Source organism: Phacochoerus africanus, chromosome 8 (assembly GCF_016906955.1).
Source record: "Phacochoerus africanus isolate WHEZ1 chromosome 8, ROS_Pafr_v1, whole genome shotgun sequence".
In the NCBI taxonomy this organism is placed as follows: Eukaryota; Metazoa; Chordata; class Mammalia; order Artiodactyla; family Suidae; genus Phacochoerus; species Phacochoerus africanus.
This window is the reverse complement of record NC_062551.1, coordinates 119,563,905-119,583,779: the sequence shown is the minus strand read 5'-3', so window position 1 is coordinate 119,583,779 and position 19,875 is coordinate 119,563,905. Positions and strand designations below refer to the sequence as shown.

General features: G+C 42.9%; 1 protein-coding gene across 1 annotated transcript in view; it reads right to left on the bottom strand.

Moving 5' to 3' along the window:
• Positions 1 to 4,212: 4,212 nt before the first annotated feature.
• Positions 4,213 to 19,875, bottom strand: part of MOCOS (molybdenum cofactor sulfurase) — a 68,753-nt gene continuing 53,090 nt past the window's right edge. Inside the window, exons 12-15 of the mRNA XM_047794142.1 lie at positions 16,879 to 16,984; positions 12,201 to 12,339; positions 7,779 to 7,883; positions 4,213 to 4,419 (exon numbers count right to left, since the gene is read on the bottom strand). Of these exons, the coding sequence (XP_047650098.1) occupies positions 4,267 to 4,419; positions 7,779 to 7,883; positions 12,201 to 12,339; positions 16,879 to 16,984 (503 nt within the window). The 3' untranslated portion in view covers positions 4,213 to 4,266. The remainder of the gene's footprint in view (positions 4,420 to 7,778; positions 7,884 to 12,200; positions 12,340 to 16,878; positions 16,985 to 19,875) is intronic.

Here is a 19,875-nt window from a genome sequence, read left to right as displayed (position 1 = left end):
CCTAGCCTGGGAACTTCCATATGCCATGGGTGCAGCCCTAAAAAGACAAAAGGCCAAAAAAAAAAAAAATTAAGAAGGTAGATCCCATGTTAAGTGTTTTTAACAAAATAAAATCTTTCTTTAAAATTCTATTGATAAATTTCAAAGAGAAAGACAAATACCACGTGATATCATTTATATACGGAATCTAAAATATGGCACAAATGAACCTATCTACAAAACAGAAACAGACTCATGACATAGAGAATAGACTGTGGTTGCTGAGGTAGGGGGTGGGGAGGAATGGGATGGACTGGGGGTTTGAGGTTGGTAGATGCAAACAATTACATTTAGAATGGAAGAGCAATGAGGTCCTGCTGTACGGCAGAGGGAATTTTATCCAATCTCCTGGGATAGAACATGATAAAGGATAGTATGAGAAAAAGAATGTGTGTGTGTGTGTGTGTGTACATATGTGTATATGACTGGGTCGTTACGCTGTACAACAGAAATTGATGCAACACTGTAAATCAGCTATACTTTAATAAAAAATTTTTAATTCTATTCACAAATTTCAGATAATATGTTCTGCTACAAGCATAGCAAATCTATTAGACTAAATGCAAGTCCCTAGCTTTCATGAGACTGCCTTTGGCTTAGTTTCGGAGACACAGATGACACCTTAGCAGGCTTCTCTTAATCTATGCTGTGCTCTTTGGGCAAGAGAAAGAAAACTGAAGAGGAATTTTTCCAAAAACTTTCTAAGAACTATCATTAAATATTCAAGTCATTTGAAAAGATATAATGAATAGTGCAATAAACACCCATTTACCTACTATTCTGTAGCTTAAACATTCCCAATAGAGCCAAAGGCCCCTGTGCCCTCTCCTTTTCTTAGTTCCCCACTCCCCAAATGTGTAATTTATCATTCCATCCATTTCTTTATTCTTTTACTACGTATGTATGCTTTTTAGGGAAAGCAATGGATGGTGGTGTTTGGCTTAATGTTTTTGCAATTTATCGCACGTGTTCTAAAATTTGCTTCTTTCTCTTAACATTGTGTCTTAATCACTTCATTTTCACTATCGCTTTTTTAGATTTTTCTATTATAGTTGATTTATATTGTTATGCCAATTTCTGCTGTACAGCAAAGTGACCCAGTCATACATATACATACATTCTTTTTCTCACATCTTCCATCATGTTCCATCACAAGTGATTAGATATAGTTCCCTGTGCTATAGAGCAGAATCTCATTGCTTATCCACTCCCAATGCAATAGTTTGCATCTACTAACCCCTAACTCCCAGTTCATCCCACTCCCTCCCCCTCCCCCTCAGCAACCACAAGTCTGTTCTCCAGGTCCATGAGTTTGTTTCTTTTCTGTAGAAAGGTTCATTTGTGCCATATATTAGGTTCCAGCTACTTTTTCTTTTTTTTTGGTTTATTTGTTTGTTTTGTTTTTTGCTTTTTAGGGCTGCACCCTTGGCATATGGAGGTTCCCAGGCCAGGGATCAAATCAGAGCTACAGCTGCCAGCCTACGCCACAGCCACAGCAACGAGGGACCCGAGCCTCATCGGCAACAGACACTGCAGCTCACAGCAATGCCAGAATCATGGACCCACTGAGCTAGGCCAGGAATCAAATCCACATCCTCATGGATACTAGTTGGATTTGCTTCCACTGCACCAGAACAGGGAACTTCCACTATCAATTTTTATCCATTCTCCTGTTAATGGACACTTAGGTCCTTTCCAACTTTGGCTATTTAAAATACTGTTATAAGACTAAATCCGAAGAATTCAGCACCACCACCCTCCACAAAGGAGCCATCCTCAAGTGTGCAGAGGAGAAGCCCCTCCCCCAGATACAGGGACCACGAAGGGGACGCTCAGGAAGACACTGACATATACCCAGGACATGGGAAAAAACACAGTTTGACTTTCTGTGACTTCCTAAGATTTGATGTAGAATTAAACTCAAGGGACATGACATTGCCCTTGATTTTCATATTCTTTGAGAAGCACACAGGGCTGAACATCAGGAGGCGGGAACCAAGGAAGAGACACAGAATCATAAATGCCCAAGATGTTTGAATATGAAACCTCTCCACAGAACACACAAGATGTACTTTTAGCTAAAATCTCATATGAGAAATACTGAAAATAGATCTAAAAAATAATTTCCATTTAAAAAACCAATCAATCAATTAGAAAAACAGGGCCAGCTATAATAAAGCCAGTCAGTCGAGAGAGTTTATTGAACACCTCTTCTCTGCCAAACTTGGAAATACACTGGTGAGTCTGACAGGCACAGACCCCATCCTCGTGGAACTTACACTCTGGTGGAGACAAACAGATGTTAGATCAATAATTATAAGTAATTCATAAAATAACTGTGCATTAAAATGTCTGAAATAGGAGTTCCCGTCATGGCTCAGTGGTTAATGAATCCAACTAGGAACTATGAGTTTGCAGGTTTGATCCCTGGCCTTGCTTAGTGGGTTAAGGATCCTGTGTTGCCGTGAGCTGTGGTGTAGGTCGAAGATGCAGCTCAGATCCCACGTTGCTGTGGCTCTGGGGTAGGCCAGCGGCTACAGCTCCAATTCGACCCCTAGCCTGGGAACTTCCATATGCCACGGAGCGGCCTTAGAAAAGACAATAAATAAATAAATAAATAAATAAATAAATAAATAAATAAATAAATAAATAAAATGTCTGAAATCATTCCTAAAATTATTGACTGAAAAAAAGTGACATGAATATGGACAAGAACAAAATGAATTGTCCTTTGTACCTGAAAATATGCTGATGACACAGGTGACCAAATTCTTGGAGAATATGCTTTCTTATTTGGCTCCAGTCATATGTGATGGAATGCAAATTCTTGGGACATGCTGCAGCATGCTGTATGGGATGAGGTTCTTCACGTATGAAACTGGCCTGAACAAAGATCATCAGCACATTGTCCTGTTGGTTTCCTGATGAGGACAGGCCCATATACATGATGCAGTAATACTGGGTCTTCAAAGAAGCTGAAATTTTTTTTTTTTTTACAGCCATATCTGCAGCATATGGAAGTTTCTGGGCTAGGGGTTGAATCAGAGCTGCAGTTACAGGTCTATATCACAGCCATGGAAACACCAGATCTGAGCTGCATCTGAAATCTACACCACAGCTTGTGGCAATGCCAAATCCTTAACCCACTGAGTGAGGCCAGGGATCAAACCTACATCCTCAAAAAGACAACATCAGGTCCTTAACCCACCGAGCCACAATGGGACTCCTGAAGAGGCAGAAATTTTTTTTTTTTTTTTTTTTTTTGCTTCTTAGGGCTGCACCCGAGGCATATGGAGGTTCCCAGGCTAAGGATCAAATCGGAGCTACAGCTGCCAGCCTACACCACAGCTACAGCAACATGGGATCCGAGCCCCATCTTCAACCTACACTACGCTCACGGCAATGCCAGATCCTTAACCCACTGAACAAGGCCAGGAATCGAACCCTCAACCTCATGGTTCCTAGTCGGATTCATTTCCACTGCACCACAATGGGAACTCCAGAAATTTTTTTTTTTTTTTTAGCCAGACCAGTAGCACACGGAAGTTCCCAGGCTGGGGGTTCAATCGGAGCTGTAGCTGCTGGCCTGCACCACAGCCACAGCAGCTTAGGATCCAAGCCATGCCTGCAACCTACCCCACAGCTCACATCAACACCAGATCCTTAACCCACTGAGTGTGACCAGGGATCGAACCCTCATCTTCATGGATCCTAGTTGGGTTCTTAACCTGCTGAGCCACAATAGGAACTCCCTAGGCTGAATTTTTAATAAACATTTAGAGATAATAAAACCACCTATCCTCATTTGCCACCTCTTTCGCTGACCAAAGAAACTATTGAGTCAAATGCGACTTCTTACACTTAATCCTGCCACCAAATGAGAGTGGAGATCATTGCAAGAGAGAGATTTTAATGTGTGCTGAAACAAAATTTTATTTTATTTTATTTTTTATTTATTTATTTATTGTCTTTTTGCCTTTTCTTGAGCCACTCCCGAGGCATATGGAGGTTCCCAGGCCAGGGGTCGAATCGGAGCTGTAGCCACCGGCCTACGCCAGAGCCACAGCAACGCGGGATCCGAGCCGCATCTGCAACCTACACCATAGCTCACAGCAACGCCGGATCCTTAACCCACTGAGCAAGGCCAGGGATCGACCCCTCAACCTCATGGTTCCTAGTCGGATTCGTTAACCACTGCACCACGACAGGAACTCCTGAAACAAAATTTTAGGAGAGAGCATCCTGATGTTTCTCAGAAGCAGGTAAATAGTGATGTTCCGTGTTTACTTTCAACACAGGGAGCACCTCGGATCCTACAGACAGGTAACATGGAGAAGATAAATCCAAAGACGAATGCATCAGGTACACTCCAAAGTTCACCTGTGAGCAAAACAGCAGCAACAAGAGCGAAGTCAACTATTTTAGCAGGTGAAAACAATTTTGCAAATAATAATGTTCTTAAATGTTTAAAGACATATACTTGAACTTGATGTGTCCTCTCTTTCATGTAGCAGAAAGTAGTGAGAAACCGGGCAAATCCTAATTCCTAGACACTACAGATTTTCATTCTAAGGTGTTCTTTCCCCACAGTCACCCCACACCTCTTCATCACTGGACCTATTCTCTTCTGTCCATCCCATACATCTTGAGTTTCTCACAAGAGTGCTTCTTCCCGATCTGGGCCTCTAACCACTGCCAGGCTGATTGCTGCTCTGTACCCTGCAGTAAAAGCCCTTTTTGAAAATACTGGCACAATTCAGCATTTTCTTTTTTCTTTTTTTTTTTTTCCTTCTTATAGCCACACCTGTGGCATATGGAGGTTCCCAGGTTAGGCGCTGAATTGGAGCTACAGCAGCCGGCCACAGCCACAGACACAGCAACTCAGGATCTGAGCTGTGTCTAAGACCTACGTAGCAGCTCACAGCAACTCCGGATTCTTAACCCAATGAGCGAGACCAGAGATAGAACCCATATCCTCACGAACATTATGTCGGGTTCTTAACCCACTGAGCCATAGTGGAAACTCCCAATTCAGCATTTCCTGTGAGAGTGTGTGAGGTAAAATAAGTTCTCCAGCTTCTCAAGAATAAAGACGGAAGGTGCAAAATGAAGAGATGTGTAAGTCCATTCAAATCAATGCAAGTGAGCCAGTGAGAACCCTTTGGAGGGAGTTCCCGCTGTGGCAAAGCAGAAACTCGACTAGTATCCATGAAGTCGCCGGTTTGATCCCTGGCCTCGCTCAGTGGGTTAAGGATCCCGCGTTGCTGTGAGCTGTGGTGTAGTTCACAGACGTGGCTTGGATCCCACGTTGCTGTGGCTGTGGTGGAGGCTGGCAGCTGTAGCTCTGATTGGACCCCTAGCCTGGGAATCTCCATATACTGAGAGTGTGGCCCTGAAAATCAAAAAAGAAGTAGGAGGAGAAGGAAAAGAAGAAGAAGGAGGAGAAGAAGAAGATGAAGAAGAAGGGGAGAAGAAGGAGAAGAAGAAGAAGAACCCTTTGGAGTACGTGATGTGCTCCCTGAGCTGTTCGTTCCTGTGATGACATCAGTTGGTCACCACCATGTTCCAGGCCTCAGGCTACGGACTGGAGCCAAAGTAACTCCTTAATATTTGCGTACATGTAGGTGAAGAGTACACAGGAACTCTCTGTACTATCTTTGCATTTTTTCTGTAAATCTAAAATCATTCCAAAATTTTAAAAATAAAAGATTTCTGCACAAGAATTTAAGTAGTGCTGAGAACTATCACTTCCATGTACTCCGGTATTTGTGCTCGCCCATCACTTGTCTAGGCAACCTGTGCGGGGCAGGCTCAAGGTCCTGTGGAAGCTGAGCACACAGACATGTTGGTTTAACACTTAAGTGCAACAACTCTGCAGACCATACCTATCTGTATCTGTAAGGACAGTTTTGTCATTCAAATACTGTGACACCAAGTGAACCCATTCACAAAACAGAAACAGACCCATAGACACAGAGTATAGACCTATGATTGCCAAGAAGGATGAAGAGTGAGTGGGATGGACTAGGAGTTTGGGATTAGTAGATGCAAACTGTTACATTTAGAATGGATGAGCAATGAAATCCTGCCATGTAGCACAGGGAACAATAGCCAGTCTCTTGGGATAGAACATGATGGAAGATAATACGAGAAAAAGAATATATATACATATTATGCATATTATATATACAAGAAAAAGAATATACATATACCCAGACTGAGTCATATATGTGTGTGTGTGTGTGTGTGTGTGTATTCTTTTTCTCATCTATATATTTTTTCATATACATATATATGACTGGGTCACTTTTCTGTACAGCAGAAATTGGCACAACATTGTAAACCAACTATAATTTTAAAAGAGTACTGGGATACAAAACTCTGGTTTGGGAGAAACAGGAAATAATGATGAGCATTTTTACCATGAGTTAACTTGCCAGTTTACTACTGGAAAGAGATAAAATGCTTGCATCATTTCAGTTAATTTTCAAAAACTGTTTCATGAAGTCTGACTGCTTAGTTGGTTTCCTGGAATACTTTGCAAACAAGAGATCCTGACAGAAAGTGGGAGCCCAGAAATAAACAAATCTTCCTAATGAATCAGTCTCTTAGAAGTTCAGCTTTTATTGTCTGGAATCCACAACAGCAACATTTAGTCATTTTAACCCTCAAGAAGATGACTTACAAATTTAGGATAGTGAAATGTTTTGAATCTTTCTGTGCAGCTACTCTACTCACCATGAGGTATTTTACTCTCCATGAGATCTTTGTGGGGAAGAAAATAATGATTGAAAGAAAGAATTACTTTACTCATTTACTCATTTCTTATTTATACTCCATATCACTCCAATAAGATTTGAAAGCATCAAAAATACATGATTTAAAAAAAAAGTGAGGGAGTTCCCATCGTGGCTCAGTGGTAATGAACCTGAAAATACCCACGAGACGAGGGGTTAAAGATCTGGCATTGCCGTGAGCTGTGGTGTAGGTTGCAGACATGGCTGTGGTATAGGTTTCAGACACAGCTTAGATCTCGAATTGCTATGGCTGTGGTGTAGGCTGGCAGCTATAGCTACGACTGGATCCATAGCCTGGGAACTTCCATATGCCCAGAGTGTAGCCCTAAAAAGACAAAAAAAAAAAAAAAGTAAGGAAGTGAATGGAAAAGAAAAATAAGATGATAGTGTCACAGACAAGGTCTAAACCTTGATGCTAGCTCATCAGCCTTAGAATGTTTTCCCACTTCTAAAAATTACTTGGCACCATTAAGATTTTGTTCTGCTCTACTCAATTTTCTGTGATAATCTATATGGGAAAAGAAGATGAAAAAGAATGGATGTGTATATATGTATTACTGAATCACTTTGTTGTACAGCAGTAATTATTATAACATTATAAATCAACTATACTTCAATAAAACTTTTTTAAAAAACTCCCTAAGAATTAGGGAGTTTCTGTTGTGGCTCGGCAGAAACAAACCTGATTAGTATCCATGAGGATGCAGGTTCGATCCCTGATCTCACTCAGTGAGTGCAAGGTTTGGTGTAGGTCACAGACAAGGCTCAGATCTGGCGTTGCTGTGGTTGTGGCATAGGCCAGCAGCTGTAGATCCAATTCAACCCCTAACCTGGGAAACTTCATATGCTGCAACTGCAGCCCTAAAAAAAAAAAAAAATGCAAATTATTTCTGGTGTAGATAAGATTGTTCAGGATCTTAAAATGGGGTGTTGTATGCTTACCTTTCTCTCCCGACTCTCAGAAAGCTTTTGGAAAACATCTTGATTTCGTTGACCAGTTTGCTGATTGATGCAAATCATCTGGCATCTGTGACAAGGCCCCAAAACCTGGGCGGTGTGAAGGGAAAAGACAGTGTTGTCATGAAAGTGACCAGACATTCTACAGAGGGCGAAACCTGCGTCTAGGAGGAATAGCTATAAACAACCATCTTCCTGCCAATTTCAGCCTCAAAGAGAAATGCTCCAACTGCAAAGAGCCAGGAAGTGGCACCCTTTCCCAGTGCCTGCTAGGGAATAACCCACATTTGTATATCGGCTGAAAGGCGATGGCATCAGGGTTTTGTAGAAAAAGGAGAGTGGTTGTGATTCTCAGGTGGTTATCAGGGAAGGGTGAGTGTCCTCCAGGGAAGAAAAGTACTGTGGAGGACATACCGGGAGAAGATGAACAGACCCTACGCTGCTTTCATGGCCACAGATGACTCCAGACTGCAGCATGTAGCTCCCACAACTGCACGTGCCCCTGTGAAACACACTCGCTGAGATCTGAGAGGCCACTGGGTTCTTTCTTTTTTAAATTACACTACAATACATAGTGGATATCTTTCCATGTCTGTTCACAAAATCAACCCTGGATTTTGCAGTTTTCATCGTGGCCTGGCACTCCATGGGTTGATGGGCTTAGCTCTTCTCCTTTGAAGCCATGTGCATAATTTCTTTTTCTTTTTTTTTGGGGGGGGGCCACGCCCATAGCATGCCAGAGTTTCTGGGTGAGGGATCAAACCCATGTCACAGCAGTAACCAGAGCCACAGCAGTGACAACCCTGGATCCTAACCTGCTGAGCCACCAGGGAACTCCCATGTGCACAGTTTCTAATCATTTTGCAATAAAGGTCCTAATTCACATAAATCCCTTTCCCATTTTTTTAAGCTAAATCTCTCAAAGTGAACTAATAAAGTCAACATGTATAAATTTTTTATGACTTGATACACAGTGAAAAACTGCTCTCCAAAAGGGATGTGCTAGGTCTTTTTGCATTGCAACTGCTTCAGCACTGAGTATTATCACAGTAATTAGATGATTAGTAACATCTCTTAAGTAATTATTTTTTGAAACAATTTTTATTGAAGTATAGTTGATTTAAACTGTTGTAGGTATGCGGCAAAGTGATCCAATTATAAATACATTATATTTATATTATTTTCCAGATTATTTTCCATTATAGGTTATTACAAGATATTGAATAGAGTTCCCTGTGCTGTACAGTAGGTCCTTGTTGTTTATCTTTCTTTTTAGGCCTATACTCACAGCATATGGAAGTTCCTGGGCTAGGGGTCAAATTAGAGCTGTAGCACCTGGCCTATGCCACAGCCACAGCCACAGCAAACACCAGATCTAAGCCACATATGTGACCTATGCTGCAGCTTGTGACAATACCAGATCCTTAACCCACTGAGTGAGGCCAGGGATTGAACCTGAATCTTCATGGATACTAGTTGGGTTCTTAACCCATTGAACCACAACAGGTACTCCATTGTTATTTATATATTATATTGTGTATCTGTTCATTCCAAATACTTATTTAGCATTTATTCTTTAAAAGGCACAGTATTAACTATAGCTTATACTTTTTAATGTCTGCCTAAGACAACACTGTATGGATATAGCGTAATTTATTTACTCAATCTCCTTCTTGGAGTATTTAGGATATTCTCTGATTTTTCATATGCATAAAGTATTGCAATAAGTTATTTTGTAATATATCTTTGCGCATTTGAAACAGTATTTTTTTGGCCACACCTATAGCACTAGGAAGTTCCCAGGCCAGGGATCAAAGCAGTGCCACAGGTGTGGCAAAGCCAGATCCTAAACCTACTGAGCCACCAGGGAATTTCCTTGTAAGAGTATTTTTTAAGGGATAGATTTCTACAAGTGAAATTATTGCATATTTTAACTTTAATTCATTGAAGTTTTTAAGTACCACAAGCTAAAGAAAGCAAAGCACCTCAGAAAGGTTTTTTAAAGCATCTTTCTTGTGTCATGTCCCCAGGCCCCTTACAACTTACCTGTTGCAAGGTAAGTTTCTGATAGTGATTCTAGTCTAGTTAAAATTCTTTCTCTTTCCTCTGCCTCCTTTTTTTTTTTTTTTTGTCTTTTTGCCTTTTCTAGGGCCACTCCCGTGACATATGGAGGTTCCCGGGCTAGGGGTCTAATTGGAGCTATAGCCACCAGCTTGCTCCAGAGCCACAGCAACTCGGGATCCAAGCCGCGTCTGCAACCTACACCACAGCTCACAGCAACGCTGGATCCTTAATCCACTGAGCAAGTCCAGGAATCGAACCTGCAACCTCATGGTTCCTAGTCGGATTCATTAACTACTGTGGCCACAACGGGAACTCCTCTCTCTGCCTTCTTTTCTTCCTTTATTTCTCCCTCTCTCTCTCCATCTATTATATATTTAGTACCTACTCTGTACCAGGCAGGATATGGAAGAGCAGGTACTTTTACAACATGGCAGGGACACGGCGACAGAAAAGGAAGAAGAGTAAGTCAGAATGGAGGGATGAGGGACAACGGCAGGAAGACTGGTGCCAGAGAAATGTCTGTGGGAGAGAAAAGAGATTGTTTTTTTTTTTTTTTTTTTTGAGAGGGTTCAGCTTCAGGGATAGGAGAAAATTTGGAGAGTTAAATGGGTAAAAAGGATTTGAAAGGAGTTACTACTGTGGCTCAGCAGGTTGTGAACCCAACTACTATCCATGAAGATGCAGCTTCAATCCCTGGCCTCACTCAGTGGGCTAAGGATCCCACGTTACTATGGCTGTGGCATAGGCTGGCAGCTGTAGCTCTGATTTGACCCTAGCCTAGGAACTTCCACATGCCGCAGGTGCAGCCCTAAAAAATTTTCTTAAAAAAGATTTGGATACATGTAAGGATAACCTGACCCCCTTGCTGTACAGTGGGAAAATAAAATAAAAAAAAAGATTTGGGGGGACATTTTTGTGCCACATGATTTATCCCTACCCCCAACCCTGGACCTCTGAAATCCTTCATTAAAGATTAAATTATTACTTTCTGCTTTTCTGGAAGTTAGCGTGATGGTTTCTTTGAGTGCAGAAGACCCGCTGTAGTCAATCTATACACTACTATTATTAAAATCATTTCATTCCCCCGAAGCACTGGGCACATTCTGTGCAGATGATCCATCCTTCTGTCCTCAGCTATTCCTGCCCATTTATTCCTTCAACATTTGTGGAGAACCAACTCTGGGGTCAGGACTGTTCTAGGCTCCAGAGGGACAGCAGGGAATAAAAAGACTTGGTCCCCACCCTTCTATGCTCTGAAAAAATAAGCAGACACTGTGTGGAGGGTGACCATGTGATGGGTCGGGAAGAACTTTTCTAAGGAGGGAGCATTTGAGCGGAGACCCTGAAAGAGCTGCAAGAAAAGTGTGTCAGGCAGAAGGGACCACTTGGGTTGTTTAGCAGATGGAGAGAAGGTCTGTAAGGCAGGCAGAGGTGAAGGGGTGATGAGCTGTGGGAGATGGAAGAGGCCAGGGTGGGGGGTCAGGTGTCAGGGGGCCTAAATGCCCTAATGAGGAATGTAGATGATAGTTGCAGACTTTAGGTTTGGGGATCCGAAAGCCCAGGGGACTTTGACTCTGACTGCAAGCTCCTTCCCAGTGAGGCTGGGAGTGAGAGCATGAGGAGAAGAGACAGCCACCATGAGCACTGAAGGACCACGAGGCATCCAGGTCCTGCTCTCAAGGTCCAGACCATGGGAAAGTCCAGCAAGTTTCCAGGGGCTGAAGTTCTCCAGGCACAAGCATCCTAAGAAACAGAGTTTAAGCCTAGACACAGTGACAAGGTGGAGGCAGCATTGAACCCTCCATCACCTATATGGGACACATTCTCTCTTCTTCACATGAAACTTCTGCCTCCTTTGAGGAATGAGAGTTGGATCATTCCAAGGGGGGTGCCCAGAATGCAGAAATTACTCACCTTCCTGCTGAGATTTTGAGATTTTGTGGTTAAGCGTCAACAGACTTTTTTTTTTTTTTTTTGGTTTTTTTAGTACCGCACCCTCGCCATGTGGAAGTTCCCAAGCTAGGGGTTGAATTGGAGCTGTAGCCACTGGCCTACACTACAGCCACAGCAATGCAGGATCTGAGCCACATCTGCAACCTACACCACAGCTCACAGCAATGTGGTATCTCCAGTTCACTGAAGGAGGTCAGGGATTGAACCAGCATCTTCATGGATACTCGTTGGGTTCCCTGGGGCCACAATGGGAATTCCCTCAACAAACTCTTCAATTAACAAACTCTTAATTAGCAGATCCCTGCTACTTTGCTACCATGCTGGCCTAGATCTGAGGCCAATCTGCATTGGCAAGGCTTAAAGAAAGATAACAGAACTTCTGGAACTTACCTGGAAATGCAAGGATCCAACTGAAATTCCATCCCATTTCTCTTCTTCAAAAGCCCTTGTTCCATTGGTAATAATATTGGCACGGAAACGTGAGATGAGATCTTTCATTGGAAATAATTCTTCCTTCCCATTCTCACCACTGTTTAAGATGTACCAAAAAGAAAGAGGGGAGGGGTGGGTCATCATACTCTTGTAATCATTCACCATTTCTACCACTTGATGCCTGAGTTCATCAGTTTACTCTCGCCTGAGGCCTAGATGATCACAATGACATTTTACCATGAGTTCAAGGCCAAGAGACACACATCATACACATCAGTGAGGCTCGATGGTCTCCCCTGGAATATGGTCCCATCTCCACGGAGAGGCCCATGAGAGGCAATGTGAAGGGTGAGCAGATCTTTGCTGAGATGACTTTGGAGACCAAGTGAACAGGGGCCGAGTGAATAAACTTATGAGAAAATACCAATTCTACAAGGTGAGTCAGGACGAGGCACTTAAAGGGTGTCAACAGGCTTAATTACCAAGGACTTCAAAGTACCAAGAGCTCACACTCCTTCTGGATATTAGAACATCATAAAGCAATACAGAGTATATACATGGAAGGTTTTAATTTTACTTCCTATAGAGCACAGATTGATGGTTGCCAGAGGTAAAGGGTGGGTGAAATGGGTGAAGCAAGAAACTTCAACTAAAAACTAAACAAGTCTTGGGAATATAATGTACAGCATGGCAACTATAGTTAATCACACCGTATTATCAAAAACACCATAATGCATATTTAAAAGGTCCCAATAAATCTTAAAGGTTAGAATAGATCTTAGAAGTTCTCATCACAAGAAAAAAAAATTGTAGCCATATCAGGTGACAGACGTTAACTAGACTTATTGTGATCATTTCTCAAAATACGCAAACATGGAATCATGTTGTATACCTGAAACTAATGTTACATGTCAGTTACACCTCAATAAAAAAAAAATTGTATTTCCTAACTTCCATCCTGTTTGCAATTTTAACTAAGTATATGCTATTATAATTTTTTTTTTTTTTGCTTTTTTAGGGCTGCACCTGAGGCATAATGGAGGTTCCCAGGCTAGGTGTTGAATCGGAGCTGTAGCCACTGGCCTATGCCACAGCCATAGCAATGCAGGATCAGAACTGTGTCTGTGACCTACACCACAGCTTATGGCAATGCCAGATCCTTAATCCACTGAACGAGGCCAGGGATCGAACCTGCAACCTCATGGTTCGCTTCTGCTGTGCCACAACAGGAATTCCCACACGCTTTTGTCATTCTTGTTTTAAAATTTTGTTTACTACTTCGAGGTGCCATAAAATGGCTCCCTGCACCTCAATGCACTCCCTCCCCTGAGGTAAAAAAACACTGAAAAAGTATCTGAAAACTTCAACAGAAGAGCACAGTGTATGATCCCATTAAACTGAGTTCAAGAAAAGGTGAAACTGGGACTTCTCGTTGTGACTCAGTGGGTTAAGAACCTTACAGTGTCAGTGACATGATGCAGGTTTGATCCTTGGCCTCACTCAGTGGGTTAAGGATCCAGTGTTGATGCAAGCCGCCAGGTAACTTGCAGATGCAGCTCAGATCTAGTGTTCCCGTGGCTATGGCATACTTGCATAGGCCAGCAGCTCCATCTCTGATTTGACCCCTAGGCCAGAAACTTCCATAAGTTGCAGGTGTGGCTATAAATAGAAAACAAAAAAAAAATTTTTTTTTTGAAGAGGAGTTACCGTTGTGCTCAACAAACATAATTAGTATCCATGAGAGGCTGCAGGTTCCACCCCTGGTGCTGGCCCAGTGGTTAAGGACCCAGCGTTGTGGAAGCTTCACTGTAGGTCACAACATGGCTCAGATCTGTTGTTGCTGTGGTATGGCCGGCAGCTGGCAGCTCTGGGACCTCTACCTGGGAACTTCCATATGGCATGAGTGTGGCCAAGAAAGAAAGAAGAAAAAAGGAAGGAAGGAAGGGAGGAAGGAGAAAGGAAGGAAGGAAGGAAGGAGGAAGTGAAGTAAGGAAGGAAGGAGAGAAGAACGAAAGAAAGAAAGAAAAGACAGAAAGAAAGAACGACAGAAAGAAGAACGAAAGAAAGAAAGAACATAAATAAATACCGAATAAGAAAGAAAGAAAGAAAGAGACAAAGATAAAAATAACAGGTGAAACTACCCAGGGTGAAAGAAGCCGAAATAATGGCAATCTCAGTGGTTAACTGAGAAGCGGGTCTGGGGACCTAGAAATTCGCTGCCTGATCTGAGTAGCAGTTACATGAGTACATACATCTATAAGCACTCACTGAACTATGTCCTTATGATTTTTGCACTTTGTTGTACTTTAAAAAAAAAAATTTAAGTTGGCGGGGTGGGGGGTGGGTGAAATTCCTTGAGCAAGACAGGAAAAAACTTGCCCTGGAGACAGAAATGAAAAGCTCTAGGAGAGAGTAAGGGGCCCCAGGGATGTATCCCAATCCTTTTCCAAACAATGAATACTGTGTGAAAAGCCACGGACCAGGATGGAGTTCCCACTGTGGCTCAGAGGGTTAAGACCTGACTAGTATCCATGAGGATGTGGGTTTGATCCCTGGCCTCTCTCAGTGGTTAAGGATCCGATATTGCCCTGAGCTGTCATGTAGGTCACAAACGCAGCTTGGATCCCTCGTTGCTGTGCCTGTGATACAGGCGGGCAGCTGCAACTCCAATAGGAAGTTCTTCTAGCCTGGGCACTTCCATCTGCCACAGGTGTGGCCCTAAAAAGAAAAGAAAAAAGGACAAAAAGCCAGGGACCAGGATAACCAGGTCCAGCTTTGTCACATGTGCAGTTCCCACAATAGATGACGACTGTGGGGTCCTCGTGGGAAATGAGAGGGTTAACACTTTCTAGTCCTAAAATCCTTTGACTTTGGATTCACCGTCTAGGATACAAACCCTCCCTTTGTGCTTTGCAAATGGGAAAGTTTTATATCCCAAAGCTATCGTCGTCAGCACGCACACAACAGCATCGGTCAAATTCGAAAACAGAAACCAAGGGCCCTTACCAGGTACCAGCCACAGGCTGTTCCTCTTACCTTTGACCATCTGCCCTTCCTAACCCGCTGCTTGTCAGCCCTGCACTAAACCAACTGATAGGAACGTGGGCTGCAGTAAGCCTGTCCCTGTCTATCTTTCCACACCAAGAATCCCAGTAAACCACAGACCTGCTCCATCCAGGGCTCTGGGTACCTGAGGAAGATGGTGAGTCAGTGCCAGGAAAACTCAGTGAAGCCCCAGGGACCAGAGAGCCGTGTCACTTCTGCTCCCAAGAGCACCAGCAGGACTTTGGCAAGGGAACCCTGTTGTATGCTTTTGCCAATGACTATAAACAGGAAATACTACAAATGGTCCATCTTTGTTGCTTATTAAGCTGTATGTGTACATGTCTGTGTGTGTGTGCACACATGTGCCCAGGACCACATGGCACATAAAAGTCACAGGATCCCTGGCTCGCGGTGCTGACAGGTGAGGACCGTAATCTGCTGGTCTAACTCTTACAGCTGAGTGATTCTTTTTCACCCAGGTGTCAGATTACCTTGGGACTTCAGGATTTCCTCTGAAGAACAATGAGGCAGCTTAAACCAACAAAGACCAATCTAGAGCTGCCCTTTCCAGGGCCCTAGGGAGAACACTGGGTGGGAGTAAGCAGGCAGGGGTGCTAGTTCTGTCTGATGACACAAACAAATAATGTCTTCAATTACAACTTTTAAAGCTTTCATAACTACTCTGCACTCGCAATGACTTCGGAAGTAGAGCAAGGCTCCTAGGGCCAGGGGACAGTGGAAAGGTGGGTAATGACATTGGGTCAAATCAGTGGCAACTCCATCAAAACAAATGTTAAGAATTACTGATTTAAAAAATGAGGGCTGGGAAGCTCTAGTTGTGGTTCAGCAGTAACGAGCCTGTCTAGTATCCATGAGAATGGAGATTCCATCCCTGGCCTCATTCAGTGGTTTAGGATCCTGCGTTGCTGTGGCTGTGGCGTAGGCTGGCAGCTGAAGCTCCGATTCAACCTCTTTGGGAACTGCCATATGCCGCAGCTGTGGCCCTAAAAAGCAAAAAAAAAAAAAAAAAAAAAATTTAGTTAAAATTTTAAAATGAGGGTTTGAATTCACTATGCATCCTGAGGACATCAAAGATGACAGAAATATAAAAGAGAATACTCTAGGAGTTCTCGTTGTGCCTCAGTGGTTAACGAATCTGACTAGGAACCATGAGGTTGCAGGTTCGATCCCTGGCTTTGCTCAGTGGGTTAAGGATCCGGCGTTGCCGTGAGCTGTGGTGTAGGTTGCATCTGGTGTAGCTGCGGCTATGGTGTAAGGCGGTGGCTAAGGCTACTATTAGACCCCTAGCCTGGGAATGTCCATATGCCGCAGAAGTGGCCCTGGAAAAGGCAAAGGGACCAAAAAAAAAAAAAGAGGAGAGAGAGAGAGAGAGAACACTCTAAAAGATCGATGGGAACTGGCCTAAAAATGTTGTAACTTCTCTGGGCCTCAGTTTCTCAGTGAAGTGTGTGGACTCATGACTCTCAGATCTTTTCTCCCCAGGCGCATTGACCTGCTCATTCCCAGGGGGCAAGTGGTTGCACCTGTCTGCTATTTCCAAGGTGGACAGCAAACAGTAAAGGGATCTTACCTTCTGTTTAATTGCCGCTGAAGTTCCAAAACACTGGATCTGTTTATCAGCAGATACTGTGCCTCGTTCACCAGAGAAAGGGTGGCTGTTGTACAAGCAGGCTGATCTAAAAGCAATAGAGCATTTAAAAGAAGAGTTGCTAGATAGGGAAACAACCTAAGTGTCCATTGATGGATAAGGAAAAGGTGGTATATAAATACAGTGAAATATTGTCCAGCCATAAAAAATGAAATCTTGGAGTTCCTGCTGTGGCACAATGGGTTATGAACCCAACTGCAGTGGCTCAGGTCACTTCGGAGGTGTGGGTTTGACCCCCCACTCGGTGCAGTGGGTTAAAGGATCCAGCATTGCTGCAGCTGCTACAGCTGCAGCTCAGAGTCAGTCTCTGGCCAGGGAATTTGCATATGCTGCAGGTGTGGCCAATAAAAAAAAAGAACTTTTGCCATTTGACACCATAGATGGACTCTGAAGACATTATGCTAAATGAAAGGTCAGAGAAAGACAAATATTATGTATTACACATGGAATCTAAAAATAAAACAAAACAACAAAACACAACAAAACAAAACAAGCTCATAGACTCAGAGAACAGACTGATGGTTGCCAGAAGCAGGGGGTAGGGTGGGCGAAATGGATGAAGGGGGTCAAAACACACAAACCTTCCAATTACAAGATAAGTAAGTCCTGGGGTACAATGTATTGTGTGGTAACTATAGTTAATAATACTGTATTGCATATTTGAAAGCTGCCAAGAGAGCAAATCTCACCACAAGGAACAAATGTGCAAAACTATATGTGGTGACAGAACTAAACTCACTGTAATGATCATTTTGCAATACATACAAATATCAAATTATTATGCTGAATGCTTAAAACTAATATGATGGTGCATGTCAATTATACATAAATTTAATAATTAAAATTAAATAAATTTTAAAAGAAGAGTTGCTTCCTTGGAATGCAAATGAATAGTGCTGCCATTGATTTGCACTTTCAAATAATAGAGACTATTTCTACAAGGGAAAAAAAATAGTGCCCTGGAAATAATACAAATGTTCTAAGCATGGCTCAAACTTCTTAAAACCAGAAAGAGGAGTTCCCATCGTGGCTCACTGGAAACTAATCTGACTAGTATCCATGAGGATGCCAGTTCGAACCCTGGCCTCTCTTGGTGGGTTAAGGATCTGGCGTTGCCATGAGCAGTGGTGTAGGTCAAAGACACAGCTTGGATCTGGTGTTGCTGTGGCTGTGGCATAGGCTGGCAGCTGCAGCTCCGATTTGACCCATAGCTTGGGAACCTCCATATGCCATGGGTGCAGCCCTAAAAAAAAGAAAAGAAAAAAGAAAATGAGCTTCTAGAATATTCTGTTACTAATCCAGAATAAATTAAATAAAATGCTGAAGTTAAATTATTTCAGCAAAGGAGATTTGGAGGAAACAAAGGAGGAGAGATGGGGCTGAGAGTTGGAGCTGGGGAAGTTGGGGGAGGCCCTTCTTCAAGAAAAAAGAGAGAGTGGTCATGTTGAGGGTCACGGGCTTAGGAGGAGCTTCTGAATCCGGTCAAAGAATCTACTCAGGGAAAAGTCGGGTTTTGCTTTTGTGTACAGATGAAATATTGACTGTAGAAATGAATAATACAAGCTTTCTATTACACTTAGAATGGATAAGCAATGAGTACTAATGTACTGTGCTACTGTACAGCACAGGGAACTGTATCCAGTCTCTTAGGCTAGAACGTGATGGAAGATAGTATGAGAATGTGTGTGTGTATATATCTATATATATATATCTATATCTATATATATATAGATATAGATATATGACTGGGTCTGTAGAGCAGAAATTGACACACTGTAAATCAACTATACTCTAATAAAAAAAATTTTAATAACTTCAAAAAAAGATATAAATAATACAAGGTTTAAAACTTCCGCAAAGAGGAGTTCCCATTGTGGCTCAGCAGTAACAAACCCAACTAGTACCCATGAGGATGCGGGTTTGACCCCTGACCCCAGTGAGTTGTTTAAGATCCTGAGTGGCAGAGAAATGCTGTGTAGGTTGCAGACACCGCTCAGATTTGGTGCTGTGGCTGTGGTGTAGGCCAGTAGCTACAGCTCCGATTTGACCCCTAGCTTGGGAACTACCATGTGCTGTGGGTGAGGCCCTAAAAAGATAAAATAAAATAAAATAAAACAAAACAAAAGACAAAACAAAACTACTAAAAGAAAAAAAAAACATGAGTAGGGGAAAATATCAAGGGCATCCAGAGCTGCAATAGTCTGTCACCCAGCTTCTGTCTCCCATTTGTTGGCCATGTCATAGCTGTCTTTATATAAGATGTTGATAAACAGGGTTGACTGGGGAGTTCCCTGGTGGCCTAGAAGTTAAAGACTTGGCATTGTCACTGCTGTGGTGCAGGTTACTGCTATGGTTCGAGTTCAGTCCCTGGCCTGGGAAGGTTTGTATGCTGCCAGATAAGCCAGGGCAAAAAAAGGGGGTGTTGTCTGGGCCAAAACCTAGTAAGTTGTCTCCAAAGCAGGTCTGTGGACCCCAGAGTACCAAAGAATGGATACCTCCAAGACACTCTTTCCAGCTCCTCTACTTCCATGACTCCTTTGCTAAAACGGGCCCCATCAGAGCAGCAAGGTGCCATCCGAGGCCCCTCCACAAAAGGCCCTTCTCACTCTTCACAAAGGAAAGGCCGAACCTCCTCTCTGGCCCATTGCCCCCAGGGAGCTAAAAATCTCCAGGGTAGAAAACAAAAGCCCTATTCAAAACCCTGGGGTCTGTGCTGAGAAAAGAAAAGTCTCTTAAGCTGGGGTGAATGATTGTCCCGTGGGTCAGATAGGTTCCAACTCTTTACTATCCACAAAACTGCCGCAACTAATTAAGCTGTCAAGTGACAGATGATTAAAGTCATCCTAAAGTTAGATCCCTGTGCCTCCGAAGAAAGGTTTGAGTGACAAGTGTGTTAACGGAACCCCTTCACCCCTAGCT